At 36.2% G+C, this 15,876-nt stretch overlaps 1 protein-coding gene across 9 annotated transcripts in view; it reads right to left on the reverse strand.

Moving 5' to 3' along the window:
• The window catches only part of grip1 (glutamate receptor interacting protein 1), a 297,915-nt gene that overhangs the window by 29,780 nt on the left and 252,259 nt on the right, over positions 1-15,876 (reverse strand). For all 9 annotated transcript variants that reach the window (XM_067390984.1, XM_067390986.1, XM_067390988.1 and 6 more), the window contains 3 exons: positions 9,497-9,683; positions 7,202-7,347; positions 5,034-5,114 (listed from right to left, as the gene is read on the reverse strand). In XM_067390984.1, coding sequence (XP_067247085.1) covers positions 5,034-5,114; positions 7,202-7,347; positions 9,497-9,683 — 414 coding nt within the window. The remainder of the gene's footprint in view (positions 1-5,033; positions 5,115-7,201; positions 7,348-9,496; positions 9,684-15,876) is intronic.

Consider the following 15,876-nt stretch of genomic DNA (forward strand, 5'->3'; position numbering starts at 1 on the left):
CAAAGCACAGCCTTTCAACTCGGTGAAGCTCTGATGAATTTTATAGCAAGTATCCAGAGCCAAAAACAGAGGAATGACTTCTTATAAAAATAGGCACTCAGTTTGATGGTATGTTTTGGAAATCAAGCAGCAAAATGATTCTTATTTGTCAGACAAGCTATATTATGACATTTAAAATGGAAGGGCACAGCCATCTTTTGCCTGCTTCCTGGTCGGTGGCACTGTTGTTGCTGATGGTAGCTGATTTGTCATCATTTCCCCCTTTTACTTGCACTGCTATTTGGCCTAACCATGATAAATAGCGTGGCCCATTCGCAGTCTTTGCACCTTGCCTGCTCAGGTGAATGCAAATCTTTACACAAGCTAAGGGTCAAACAAAAAAAACTGCAGGAAGTAAACTTTTGCTATGTGCGTCATCTGATCCAGTTTATACAGTAAAACTACCATGGTGATCCTCAAAAGCATTTATTTGAATTAACCTTGCCGTTTTAGGCAACAAAACTCAATTTCTTTTTGTTTATTTAAATCAAATCTCTAGTGTAAGACCCAAAAACGTGAAATGTGGTTCTTACAATCCCAATTCATATATGTATGAAATCTGACTAAAATCTATTTTTAATGTATTAAGTATGCAACTTGCATGTAACATCATACAAATTAGTATAAATAAGATTAAAACGACCTCAGATTAGTTTGCAGTGTATATCATTCATATGCCAGTCCACAGCAGATGAGATACCACCAGGAGAAAATGACAAGGTAATCTTTAAGGAGAAGTAAACAAGACATCTATAAACGTGTCCCACTATAGCTTTATTAGTACCTGTAAAATACAGACCCCGCAGAGGCACAAAGCAGAAAGCCATTAAACTGCTCAGGAAGGCCACAAGAGCTCGGTGAAGCCCATATACATAAATCGACATGCGGATAGGACAGTCTACATCTCTCTTTCTCTCATTCCAAGCCATAAAAGCTGACTTTCTCAGACATCCTGCAGGCCCTGAGCCAAGTGGAGGCATAATTGAACAGACTTTCTTTATATATGTCTTTACATATATGTGTGTGTGTGTGAGGTCTGCTTTAATAGAATGGGATTGTACATCTCCTCTAGCACACTGTCTTCATTATAGTTGAAGGGTTAGTTCACGCAAAAATGAAAATTGTGTCATTAATTACTCACTCTCATGTAGTTCCAAACCTGTAAGACCTTCATTCATCTTTGGTTAATATTTTTGATAAAATCTGACTGCCAAAGTCACGTGATTTCAGTAAACAAGGCTTAGTTACGTCATCAGTGTTTCGAAACGTTTAGAAATTCATGTTCATGTGACTTTGGCAGTTTGATACTTGCTGTGAACCACTGATTCGAAAAACAAAAGATTCGTAAATCTTCGAAGCTTCATGAAGCAGTTTTGAAATCGCCCATCACTAGATATTGTTACAAAAGGCGTACAAAAAGTATTTGTCACTTTATAACATTAAGATTGAACCACTGTAGTCACATGAACTGTTTTAAATATGTCTTTAGTAGCTTTCTGGGCATCTGAAAGTGTTAATTATCTTGCTGTCAATGGAAGCCTCACTGAGCCATCAGATTTGATCAAAAATATCTTAATTTGTGTTCCGAAGATCTTACAGGTTTGGAACGACATGAGAGTGAGTACTTATTTCTTTTTTTTTTCTTGAACTAGCCCTTTATGAATATCTCCAGCCACTCAACACTTAAAGGGATAGTTCAGCCAATAATTACAATTATATTATTTACTTGCTTATGTATTTCCAAACCCATATGACTTACTTTCTTCTGTAAACACAAAAGAAGATATTTTTATGAATGTTCATGCTGCTTTTTTTTTTATGCATTTACAAAGAATTGGGCATACAAGTTTTAAAAAGACTATTTTTATGAGGAACAGACAAACAAATCTAAGGTTTATGTTATTATACATTTATGCCTAATTTGTGAATGAATCATTCTTTTGATTCATTGACTCTTTTGATTCATTCTCAATCAATGACTCAGTTCATTCATTTGATTCATTCTCCATTCAATATGAATATTTTGATTCATTATCTAGTTTACTAAACAGGTCTGAATCATTTGTATATGAATTGGTCTGATCCGATTCTCAAAGTAAACTTAGTGACTCGATATTGTTGCAGCAAATCTAGATTTAAAAGCTCATTTGAGGAGAAGATGATCAGTGAATAACACCTTGAATTTCAGTCTTTTCCTCACACAAAGCAATTATATGGTTTCTAATGCAGAGTCATATAGAGCTCTTTTATGATAACTTGCTTTTGCAGCTATGAATCTTGAGAAAGCTCCAGTCACCTTTCATTGTAACTGCACGTTCAATATATTCACAACCAAAATATTCTTCAGAATTTCTTCTTTTGTGTTGCATAGAACAAATTCATTCCATTTTGGAACAAAAAAACGTGAGTAAATAAAAACAAACATTCCTTTTTGGATGAACTATTATGTTAATTGATATAATGGAGATTTTGAGAAGGTGCAGTGGAATGGGAACCAACAGTTGAGGGAATTTTTTTAATGATCTGAAAAGCAGTTACAACGGTACTTTAGCATAGGCAAAATAGTTCATTTGGTTCATTAAAGTAGTTCAGACAGCTGTAAAACCCACAAAGAAGCTTCACTGGGAACCCTTTGCTATTATCTTTGGACTGTGTACAGTATATCTTCATAGCCAATCCTGGGAGAATTTGCCCCATCAAATTAGCAACAAATGTGAGGACTACACACAACTTGTATGCCAGCAACGTAATGAATAATTATTTAGAAAGCATAGAGGATGCCGGGCAGAATTGCTTTGGAGGTAAACAACTCTACAGATTCAGAGAGAAGCAATTACTGCGGGGTTGTTGCACAGGGTCCAGCAACGTATCTCACGAAGACTCTGGCTAATAACAGAAAGTTTGTATCATACTGCCGTAATGGGGAAAACAGTCAATGTGACAAAACCGAGCAGGGATGAGGTGATGAATCACTCTCGCTTGACAACGCGGGCGGGCATTGATGAAGCAGCTGGCAAAGGCTTAGAGCGTTGGGCGCGTGGGGTTTACGAATGGAGCTCTGCAGAGCCCCTGACTGCAGGCGGAAAACAGATTGAATTCGCAGGCAGATCAGTCTAGAACCACCTTTCCAAAAACTCAGGTGATGATAAACGAATGACACAACAGGGGAGAAGACACAGCATCTTTGGTGGAAGGAGGGAATAGTTTGGTATTTATTTCCATAAAAGACAGCTCCATTTATGGGCTTTTTAAAAATATCTCACAATTCTATGTGTGTTCAGCTAATGGATGAAAAAATACAAATGGCATCTGAATGATTGAAAAGTATAAGTAGCCAATTTTCTCTTGTTTTCAACTCCATTTCTAGAGAGAAAGAAGAACTGTAGTCACAAAATATTATATTGGTTATCCCTAAAGCTCACTTGAATTCAATGTAGATCATTAGATGTGACATTATGGTGCCTTGAAAGACAAAAAACACATCACACAACACAACAATACAATGCAACTGCCTTCTGGAAGCAGCCACTATGACCTACAGTCTGTTCCTAGCAATTAAATTTACAATTACAATAAATGAGAGATAATAATTAGGCACTTCTTTTCATAAGGTTCTTACATACCTCAAAAATGGAATAAATAAGCACAAACCCACAAAGGTTTTTTTTTTTTTCCCAGTACCCTAATAAGCAACAGCTACATTATTTCCCCAGTAATAAGTCACCCAGTTGTGTCTCTTTAATGTCTTTGGAACTGAAACAAGGGTTAAATGTCACATATTTATATCTCTGTGATATAGGGAGTGAAGAAAGACCCAATTGTGAAGTCTTCTAAATTTGTAGCCTGGATAATGCACAGAAAAAATGCTGAAGAGGCAAATAAGAGTGCAATTAAAGGATTAGTCCACTTTTAAATAAACTTTTCCTGATCATTTACTCACCCCCATTTCATCCAAGATGTTCATGTCCTTCTTTATTCAGTTGAAAAGAAATGAAGGTTTTTGATGAAAACATTCCAGAATTATTCTCCTTTTAGTGGACTTCAATGGCCTCCAGACAGTTGAAGGTCAAAATGACAGTTTCAGTGCAGCTTCAAAGGGCTTTAAACGATACCAGACGAGGAATAAGGGTCTTATCTAGCGAAACAATCTGTCAAAAAATTTAAATGTATATGCTTTATATAAACAAATGTTCGCCTTCTAAGTGGCGAAGTATTCTTCCGCAAGTAGTAGAATACTATGGAAAAAATGAAACTGGTGCTGCTTTCGTTCTGTAAGTAGAATAGTGAAGGCCTACGACATACAGCGTAAGCTTTTTGGAGAATACGGAAATGTGGTTTTGGCGGAGGCACTTAGAAGGCGAACACTTGTTTATATAAAGCATATACACTTGAATTTTTTTTCGAAAATGACTGATCGTTTTGCTAGATAAGACCCTTATTCCTCGTCTGGTATCATTTAAAGCCCTTTGAAGCTGCACTGAAACTGTCATTTTGACCTTCAACTGTCTGGAGGCCATTGAAGTCCACTAAAAGGAGAATAATTCTGGAATGTTTTCATCAAAAACCTTAATTTCTTTTCGACTGAATAAAGAAAGACATGAACATCTTGCATGACATGGGGGTGAGTAAATTATCAGGAAAAGTTTATTTGAAAGTGAACTAATCCTTTAAAGCTTCTAATGGAATCATGGGAAATTATAAGGTTATTTAACAACAGTCCCTCACTGTATACTTTCTTACATTTACATTTGGCAGATGCTTGTATCAAAAGTGTCTTTGTTAAGTTAATAAGTTATATATTTTATCAGTATATATGATCAAACTCATGACCTTGTGTTTTTCAAATTTTTTTATCCCAAGTACATGTATTATCAATAGTAATACGGTTTCTTGCCTTAACATGCACCATTAAATACAACTTACACCTTGAGGATAGAAGGTCATGTAAGAACAACCATTATTATGCATAGAAGAACTAAGAGAAGAATACGTACAGCTGATGGTGATGCCCAGCTCCACACCTGGCTTTTTTGGTAGCTTCACATGAAAGGTTCCACTGCTTGGGATGACCGATTCTGGATGAGACAAGGACAGAAAAACAAAAAGGTCCATTTTTAGATTCAGGTCCATCCATGTAATCATTTTCAAGTTCTATCAAGTTTGGACTTATAGCCCATTTTGAAACTGAAATGTGGACATTCAGGTGAAAAACCAAACCAACACTTGTTAAAGGGATAGTTCACCTGAAAATGATATATCTGTCATCATTTATTCACCCTCAAGTTGCTCCAAACCTATATGATTTTAATTCTTTTTTTCTGTGGAATGCAATATGAGATGTTTAGCATTATGTTCTTTTTTCCATAAAATGAAACTGGATGGGGACCATAGTGGGTAGCTTTTACCTCCTTTGATTTACATGCAAGACAGAAAGTAGAGTATATGCCAGCAAAACATTCATTTTTTGGGTGAACTATCACTTTAAAGTGACATGGAGACAGCTAGTAAAAATTCAGTCTTCTCTCAGGCAGCGATGTGAACAATCTTTCTGACAGAAGCCCAGAAAGCTCATTCTAGAAGAGAGGGGGAAAGAATCTCCATAAAATATGTCCCTCTCCTCTGGGCAGTGAGTCAGTATCAAAAAGAATGACAGAAGCGTCAAAGCACTCAAAGAAAGAAAACGCACTGCACTCCAGTGACCCTCCATTACACATAAAGGCCTCTGCTCTTGAAATGATCATGTAGTAATTCAAGCCAACTCATTTCTTCCAAATCAACAAAAGAGTCTTTCAAAACAACCACTTGGCCTGAACTATAAAGAATAACTATTAAGTTGTTCTCCTTCCAGCACATCCTTTCAAAAGAATATTTTATTGTTCTGTGTTAAAATATTTACATTTTATTGGTTTGACATCTTGACATTCAAAGTCACAGAATGCCTTGTTATAAAAATATGATGAAAAGTTTCCAAATTCAATTAAAACGTTTGTTGGGTATGCATAGCTTACACTACCGTTCAAAAGATTGGGGACAGTAAGATTTTTTAAAATAGTTTTTGAAAGAAATCTCTTATGTTTATCAAGGCTGCATTTATTTGACCAAAAATACAGTTAACCCGGAAACATTGTGAAATATTTTTACAATTCAAGGTAATGTTTTTCTCTTTTAATATGTTCTAAAATGTAATTTATTCCTGTAATGGCAAATCTGAATTTTCAGCATCATTACTCCAGTCTTCAGTGTCACATGATCCTTTAGAAATCATTCTAATATTCTGATTTGGTGCTCAACAAACATTTCTTGTTATTAAACAGTTTCAGCTGCTTAAAACAATTTTTTTCAGGATTTTTTGATGAATAAAATGTTCAAAAGAACAGCATTTATTTTTACAATATTATAGACAGTGTTGAGGTAACACATTACAAGTAGTTACTTTTTTAGGGAGTAACACAATATTGTAACGCATTACTTTTAAAAGTAACTTTCCCCAACAATGATTATAAATGCGTTTACTGTCACTTTTGATCAATCCATCCTTGCAGAATCAAAGTATTAATTTCTTCACAAAAAACAAAACAAATCATAAAAATCTGATTAAAGAGAATTTAAGCCCTTACTCACAGAAGTTGCATATAGTCAGATTAGAGCTTAGATAGAGAAACTTACTTGTTTTTGTGAGCAATAAGCATATGGTTAAAGGACAGTAGGCGGTCTGTGCTAGTACCTTAAGGCTGAAACTACCTTTTGAAGTCATCACAAACACAGTTTAAAAGATTTCTGATTAGCTAAATAAAAGAAACTAATTAAATATCATACCAAATTACACAAGACAAAACACTAGGACGACAAGCTAATTACAGCGTGTCTCAAGGACTACAGGCTCGTACTGTGATTACACTGCCAAAGCACAGCACGAGATGGAAAAATTCGAGAATGTGCATTGGATTTTGTATTTTCCTTCTGGAAACAGTAGTTATTAAATTACAGGCCACTTGTCTTGCAGCACTAATCATTTATATACATCAGATAGTCGCCAGATGGTTGGGCTCTCAAACTGTGGCATAACTTTTAAAAAACACACTAGAATGAACGCGGGATGTGCCCAGATGGATCCTTCATCCCCAAACAGGTTTGCAATTGATGAATCGGTCAGTGTCCCCACCTGCTACGTCAAACTCAATCTCTAGTGTGACTTTGCTGGTGATGCTGGAGTCCCTCAGCAGCTGATTGGTCTCCTCTAGTGTGCTGTCCTCCGTGGGGATGCCGTTTATTGACAGGATGCGGTCGCCAATCTGCAGGATGCCGCACCTGCGCACAGAGAGCAGATTTAGCACAACATTCCTCTTACACTGGCCAACAGACTAACTGTGCTGAATGCATAAAAAATAATGGACTAGTTGCAGAGGGAGCGGTGGTGCTACCCAGGCAGTGTCTCGCATAGACCAGCCAACCACTTATATTATGCCAGCTGGCACCATTAAATAGACATTTGTGAGTGGATGTGACATTTTATGCAAAAAATACAAACGTCCTCTTTGCTCCTGCCTCAAGGTCAGAGTAAAAGCACTTTTTAATAGCTGAGGGAACAAAACAATATTTACTGAATTCCAAAATGGCTTATATGAGCCAAACAGAAGCAATATTGCTTCTGATTTCAGCTAAAAACTCCACTAAAGCTAGTCATCATGAAGCATATGCTGAGTTTTGGATGCTGGTATGCAGCGTGGGCTGCTAGCATCCCTACCAACAAAAATCACATTGTCGCATGTCACATTGTGATTAGAGACAAAAACCAATGGCGTTTTGTGATTTTTAGAGCTATGTTGGAGGGAAAGATTGACTTTTGTGGTGCTTTTTTGTTATTTTAGAGGTTGACAGCATTAGTTACGTAATGTACATCCAGCTGGCTGTTATCTCAGAATAAACCCTGACAGGGTGATCAGGACCTCAATGCGAAGTGGAAAGGTCTTGAATCAGCCTGAAGGGGTTTATTCTGAGATAATAACTGGCTGGATGTACATTATCCCACTTATTACACAACTAAATAATTAGACATGAAATATTGATAATTAGCCGAAATATTTTATTAGTTCTTTAAACGCAAAGCTTCCGTGGAGCGAGCAGTTGCTAGCGTGGCAAGTTCAAACTAGATGGATATTTAAGGGATATATACGGTACAGCCACTTAAATAATTATGGGAATAAGAGATATTGATCAGAGATGAAACTTTTAAAATCCTACCTGTTTGTTATCATATAATCAAACAATGTACAAAACAATAGTCACAAAATTGCAGCAGCTGCGTTTGTATGAAACAAGAGAGAGTCCACGATACTGGATGACACAATTAAATAACTGTACACAAAATTTTGATTTGACTGTTTTAATATTTTATTAGCTCACCAAACGCAAACCATTCCTTGCAAGTGTATAGTGCTGCAGACTTCAGTAATGCGGATGAGCATGTGTTATTTGTATTTAGCAGTTGTTATTAAGAAATAACATCCCGCTGGATGGCGATATCGATGGCAATCAGAGGTGTTTACAATTGTGCTCAACAGCGCTCAAAATGCTACGGGGAAATGCTGGTATGGTCACATTTTTTAAAAATTCAGTAAGTACCGAAGTCGGTACTTTTGACAACCCTATTATATGTAGTATTATATTTTTGCATTGATAGCAGTATTCGTCTTCAACAAGGAGATCAATAATACAAAATAAAAACAAAAATAAAATACTAAATAAAATATCACTTTAAGAAGCTTGTTACTGGAAAAAGCTACATTATTGTAAACACAGTAGTGAAAAATGTAGTTAAGTTGACAGCATCACCACTTTTGTTCCCCAACGCCGGTAGGTCTTTATCAAATCACCAACATTACAAGCTTTATGTCCATCACTACAATTACAACTTAAGCTGGCAGCGAGAAGTCATCCCCGTTGCTTAGGTCAGTAATTACAGTGAAGTTGGGATGTAAATCCCCTCAGTCGACGCGCAAGTTCATTTGGATGCCAGCTGAGGCTCTGCCGCTCAGGTAATTATAGTTAAGTGCTTTGCTCTATCACGTAACGGCGTAGTCAATCACAGCCCAAGCAGACTGGAAATCAGATCGTCACGGCCAGGCAGTTATATATCATGTGTGATCATCGCATTATATCATCGATGAAGATGTGGCTCTGCGGAGGACAAGTTATAAGCTGCGAGAACAGCGCAGTGATGTAATAACTGTGGGCTTTTGGGATGTGTTCAGATAATCAAAATCAGATTTGAGATTAAATATTCAAAATTCCCAAAGGGAAGTTCACACTTCTCTGATAATGCAAACAATTAAGCCGCACCGAGCGCTGCGGTGTGAGGAAGGGCATCTGGAATATTAAAACCCAGAGTTTTAACTAGGTCAAATGAGGCACTGGAGAAGAACTGGAGATTAATATAAATCGTCTTTGGTGATCTTACCGCTCTGCCGGGCTGTCGGGGTCTATGTAAGCGATGAGCGGTGGAGAGGACAGGGTTTCTGTGGCAAAGACTCCTCCCTGGAGCTGGATCCCAAAGCCCATGATGGAGTCGCTAATGAGGGTCACCTCTGTTGTTTCTGTGTGGACCACCTGTCCAGCCAGTCCTACGGTACTGGAAGCCAGAGACACTATAGGAATGAACAACAGAGGAAAACAGGGTCACATATAGTGGAAAAAGTTCCTCGCAAAAAACTTATAAAATTGATTTTTGCTCTTATTGGAGGACTATATGTAAAAGAGCAGATTAAACTTTCTGCTAAACTTCTCCTTTGCCGATCAACATAAGGACAATGAAAAAAAGACAAAGGTTTGGTAAATTAAAACAATCCTTTTGAAGGTTTCAAATAGCGGTTCTGTGTGCATCTCAGAGCAGCTTTTCCCCAGACTAAAAGGTTGAAAGCCATTTGAGTCCTTGCAGTGACTGAGCTGGATCTGTGCCCTCGCTGCAGATAAGAATTCAATGTGTCTGCACCAGTATCTTTGGGCCAGTTAGGTGCGCTTTGAAATAAGAAAAGGCACTTTGATATAGAGCTAGTGTATTATATCGCAAATTAGACCACAGGGATTTTGGGAAACTCTTTCTGTAGATGGTGCGAATTATGAGGTTGTTAGAACTTATCTTACAATTCTGGGTCTGAAATGACTATATTATACAGTACTTAAATATAGGGTTGTCATTATACCAACATTTTGAGACTTTAATACACCACCTCAAAAACTAATATGCTATTGAACATAATGTTATTATAAAAATTAAATATTAAGGATGCACCAGTATTATTTCTGACTCAGTGTTAATTTAGTATTATTTATATACTATTATAGTATTAATATTTAGAATTAGCTAATTTTTGAATTTCTATTTAGCTTGAATTTAGCTTATTTATTCATTTCAGTTTTAGTAATTTTAGGAAGTAAAATTAAACTTATTTTATTTCAGCTACTTGCCAAGGCAACACTTCTAATTTTCATTGAAGTATTTTAATCTAATATTTATTTTTTTATTTCAGCTTTATTTCAAAAACAATTTTACTAGTTTTAGTTTTAGTTAATGATACAATACTGTTACTGCCAAGCTTTCATGTTATGGCAGACAACCAATAAACAGCCAATATTAAAATTCTACAGTATATTGTAAATTAAAATAAAAGTAAACAAAAACAAGTATAAATATAGCTGCAAGCAGCAATTCGGGGCCAAACACCAGAAGGGGCAGTAGCGCAATACGGAGCAGGTAGTGCAAAAACAGCAGAAATTGAATGTACATGCAAAACAGCTGGTTCAAAAGGACAGGTGGATATTAAATGAAAATAGAAGTTGAGATGAGAATGAACACAGTATGAACTAAAAACACTTGTATCTAATTCAAGAGGAATAAAGATTAGTACTATGCTTATTTGGATAAAAAAGGAATCAAAATGACTCATTACACACAATTGTATAAAGTCCCCCAACACGGGATTCAAACCCACGACCTCCGGGCCCAGTGTCCATTTCACAACTCGTTGCACCACTGTGCAGGTGAATGTTGGCACAACTGCCGAAGTTCATTAGTTCATGTGAAAATGAACTCAAAATGAAGAATTTTAATAAAACTGCACTGAATTTTATATTTATTAACTTTACTTTAGATGATTCTGCAGCTCATCATGCTGTAACGCAATACGGAGCAGAAAGAGTAAAAACAGCAGAAAATTAACAAACATGAAACAGCTGGTTCAGAATTATGGGCAAGAATGAACTCAGAATGTACAGAAGCTTAGATGAAAATGAACACAGCATGAAACAAAAAGCATTTATGTCTAATCTAAGAGGCAATATAGGAATCAAAACACACTATTTCATAAAACTGCTCCACCCAGGAGTCAAACCAACTATCTTTGGGTACAGGGCTCTTCAGGTACCTGGCTTTACACATTGAGCTACTTCAAGACACATGTTCAACGTGCTGTGGAACAGAACTTTTAGTGTAACAAAGAATTTACAAAAAACGCATTACTTAGCATGCTAACCATTTTAGCTAATGAAGCTCATGGTTAAATTGATAACTGAAGAACCACATTAAACAGAATGACAACTGGTTAGCATATGTCAAATTGTTTAAAAGATATTGCAATTTATGACAAAATTCAAAATGGCGGACACGTGGTTCATCCGATGTTGACAAATTCGATATCCTCGGATTCGGCATGGCCCAAGGAATCCATAGACCTCGATTTTCTTTTTTTTTTGTGATCAAATTTTTATTAGCTTTTGCATATAACATCCACTCGGGATAAAAACAAAACAACAAAAACAACAGACACATAATGAAGTAACATGTTCCAAAAAGAGAGATATAGATAATAATAAAATAAAAACAAACATTATTCTTTTATATAATCCAGTATTTTGGAACAAAAACATTGCCAAGCATCAACAGTATTAGGTTTGGCCTTATTGATTCTTGCTATTGTACATTCACAGGCCCCTATTCTAAGGAGACTATGTATCCAATACGTTTCCCTAGACATTTGTGGTGTAAACCAGTTCTGAATTATTGTCTTTTTAGCAGCTGTAAAACCAGCAAACAACATTTTTTTTTGTATTAGGCTTATGCAGAGATCAGAATCATCATTAAGACGACATAAATTTGGCTTATTGGGGTAATCAATTTGTAATAAAAAGGACAAAACGACATGTACATGTGACCACAGATTATTGACAATAGGACACTCCCAAAACATATGAAGAAAAGTACCAGAAGACACAGTGTTACAGATATAACAGTTGTAATTTGATTGCAGTTTCATTTTGAATCTTTTGTAGGGAGTTATATATGCTCTATGAATAACTTTAAAATGTATAAGACGATGAGCCAAGTTTTTAGAAGTTAAACTGAGGTTAGCCCACACCCTCTCCCAGTCGACAGATAAATTAAGGTCAGATAGTTCCCGATTCCAAACAGACTTGATAGAAAGAGATTTTATAATACGGTCAATAATTTTATTATATAATAAAGAAACAGATGATCGACCAGAGGATGGTGAAATCCAATCTCGCATAGGATGGGAGGAAATAGGAGATGCCCAGGGAACTCCATATGCTTTAAGGGCAGAGCGCAATTGAAAAAAGACAAAATATGAGGATGCTGGTAAACAGAACTTAGTTCTTAGTGCCTGAAACGAACAAAGGCCTTGATCATCATATAAATCTCCGCATGTGTTTATGCCTAGGGAAGACCAAGATGGTTGGACAAATGGACGATTTCCGCATAAAAAATTGAGATTATGCCATAATGGTGCACTGTTACAAAGTTTGAAGGGTCCTCCTATCAGACGTTCAGCTGTTTTCCAAATTCTAATAGAATTAGCTATAACTGGGCCGAATTTATAATTATCTTTTTTCCCTGTGCCAGCAAATAAAATATCTTGAAGTCTGTAAGGCTTAACCCTGTCCGCTTCAATCATTCTCCATGCAACTTTAGATTGCGGATCAACCCAATTATAAAGGGCCTTAAGTTGAAACGACCAATAATACAATTCAAAATTTGGTACGGCCAGTCCTCCCGCACACAAAGGTTGCTGTAAAGTGGTAAGTTTGATTCTGGGGCGCTTACCATTCCATATAAAACGGGAAAGTATGGAGTTTAACTCCTTAAAGTAGCCTGGAGGAGGAGAGAGTGGTAGCATAGAAAAAAGAAAGTTAAGACGAGGTAACAAATTCATTTTCACTGTAGATATTTTACCTTGAAGAGAAACTTTAAGATTATTCCATCTTTGAATGTCACTTTTGATCTTAACTATAATACTATTAAAGTTGTCTCTAGTAATCTTATGTATGTTTTTATATATGGTAATACCCAAATAAATGAAAGACTTCTTAATAGGAATAAATGAGGGAATAGAAGAATTAAATTTAACATTGTTAATAGGCATTAAAGCAGATTTGGTCCAATTTATCTTGTATCCAGAAAAAACACTAAAGTGATCAAATTCCTTAATTATCTCAGGAACTGATACATCAAAGTTATCTAAATACAAAATAATATCGTCTGCATACAGTGAAATAATCTGATCTTGAATCTTAATCGATGCTACTTCAGACTTCCTGATGGCTTCTGCTAATGGTTCAAGAGATAGACAAAACAGTAATGGGGAAAGTGGACATCCCTGCCTCGTTCCCCTTTGTAGAAAGAACAGGTGAGAAATAACATTGCCAGTCAAGACTGATGCCGCAGGTGAGTGGTATAGAGTCTTAATCATAGAAATGAAATGTTCACCGAAGCCAAAACATTGCAGAACTGCCCACATATAATTCCACTCTAGCCTGTCAAAGGCTTTTTCTGCATCAAGTGAAAAAACCGCACAGGGGCTCTGATGCGAGTCTGCAAAATCAAGTATATGGAAGAGTCGACGCATGTTATCAGATGCGTGGCGCCCTTTTATAAAACCAGTTTGGTCCTCCTTGATCAAACCATGAATGACCTTCTCCATTCGAAAGGCAAGAACTTTAGCGTAAACTTTTAAATCACCGGGGATAAGAGATATCGGTCTATAGCTGGAGCAGTCTAATGGATCTTTCCCTTTTTTAAGAAGTAACGATATCATCGATGTATTTTGATCTCTATGGAATGCACCATGCTCGATCGCAAAATTAAATGAGTTAAGCATAAGTGTCCCTATCAAATCCCAGATTTCTAAATATAATTCAGGGGGAAGACCATCTAGACCCGGTGATTTGCCTTTTTGTAGGCTCTTTAGTGATTTATGGAGCTCCTCCAAACTTAATGGGGCCTCCAAAGATTCTTTGTTAATCTGAGAAATCCGAGGTAAATCTAATTTAGCCAAATACTGTTTACTAACTGATTCCTCAGAATCTGTTTCAGCTTTATATAAGTTTATATAGAAGTCTTTAAATATGTTGTTGATCATCGTAGGGTTTGTAGTGACCTGACCATCTAATGCTTTTATTGCGCTGATATATGCTTTGGACTCACATTCTCTCAGCCTAAGAGCCAGCAAGTGGCTGGGTCTCTCCGATTCAAAATAGTATTTTTGCCTAGTTCTATGCAAGATAAACTCTGCCTTTGATTGTGAAAGTAAATCATATTCTTCATTTAAGGAGGACAACTGTATGGCCCGCTGATCAGTAAAATGTTGTTTTTGTAGGTTTTGCAATGATTGGATTTTGTTTTCTAATTGCGTAATCTGACAAATTTTTGCTTTTGCAAGAGTGGAAGAGAAAGCTATGCAAAATCCACGTATAGCACACTTGGTAGTTTCCCACAATATTTGAGGATCTATATCACCTTCCATATTAATTTCCAGAAATTCCTTTATATGTTCTTTTAGTGAATTGGTAAAAGTCTGATTACTTAATAAAGATGTGTTAAAACGCCATCTAGGGGCTTTGGCTTTAATATTGGAAAGATGAATTTTACACAACACAGCAGAATGATCAGACAATAAGATTGGTAATATAGAGATGGAGGAATTAGACGAGATTAGAGATGGACTGAGAAATATGTAATCTATCCTAGAGAAAGTCTTATGTCTATTAGAAAAAAAGTAAAATCCTTAGAGGTGGTATTCTGAATTCTCCAAAGATCCATTATATTGAGTTCGGTGATAAATTCATTCAACAACTTAGAAGATGGATTGGTTGTTGTCTCAGAATGAGATTTATCCAAAGCAGGATTTACGACAGCATTAAAATCCCCACCGACCACTAAAGGGCTATCAGTCTGTTCAAGCAGTGTACTGGATATATTTGTAAAAAAATTACTGTCTGTCTCGTTCGGACCGTAAATAGAGACCAATGTTATCCTATCATTACGTACTTTGCAACGAATAAAAACAAATCTACCCTCATTATCCCTTCCGGTATGTTCAACTGTTAGCTGCAATTTCCTGTTAACTAAGATAAGCACCCCCTTAGTTTTATTAAGAGCGCAGGAAAAGGCTGCCAATTTATAATGCTTGTTCTGAAAACGTGCCACGTCAGATTGTTTTAAATGCGTTTCTTGTATCAGTGCACAGGAAATCGATTTATGGTGCAAATATTCTAATACGCGGGTACGTTTAATAGCGGAATTTAGGCCATTTACATTCAGTGATAAAATATTTAAAGCCAGCATTGTGTATTCATAATTTCAAAATTGCATCTAGTAAGTGAAAAGCAGCAATCAATTCCAACCTGTAAATGACATGTCAACACTGATAAGTATTCTATATACCAAGCCACTTGAGTTAGTCCTTTTAAAGTTAAAAAATAATAAATAAAGTATTGATGTCTGTTGTAGAGAAAAAAATATATATATAAAAATAACCCAGAAAACAG

The sequence above is a fragment of the Chanodichthys erythropterus genome, chromosome 8, assembly GCF_024489055.1.
Source record: "Chanodichthys erythropterus isolate Z2021 chromosome 8, ASM2448905v1, whole genome shotgun sequence".
In the NCBI taxonomy this organism is placed as follows: domain Eukaryota; kingdom Metazoa; phylum Chordata; class Actinopteri; order Cypriniformes; family Xenocyprididae; genus Chanodichthys; species Chanodichthys erythropterus.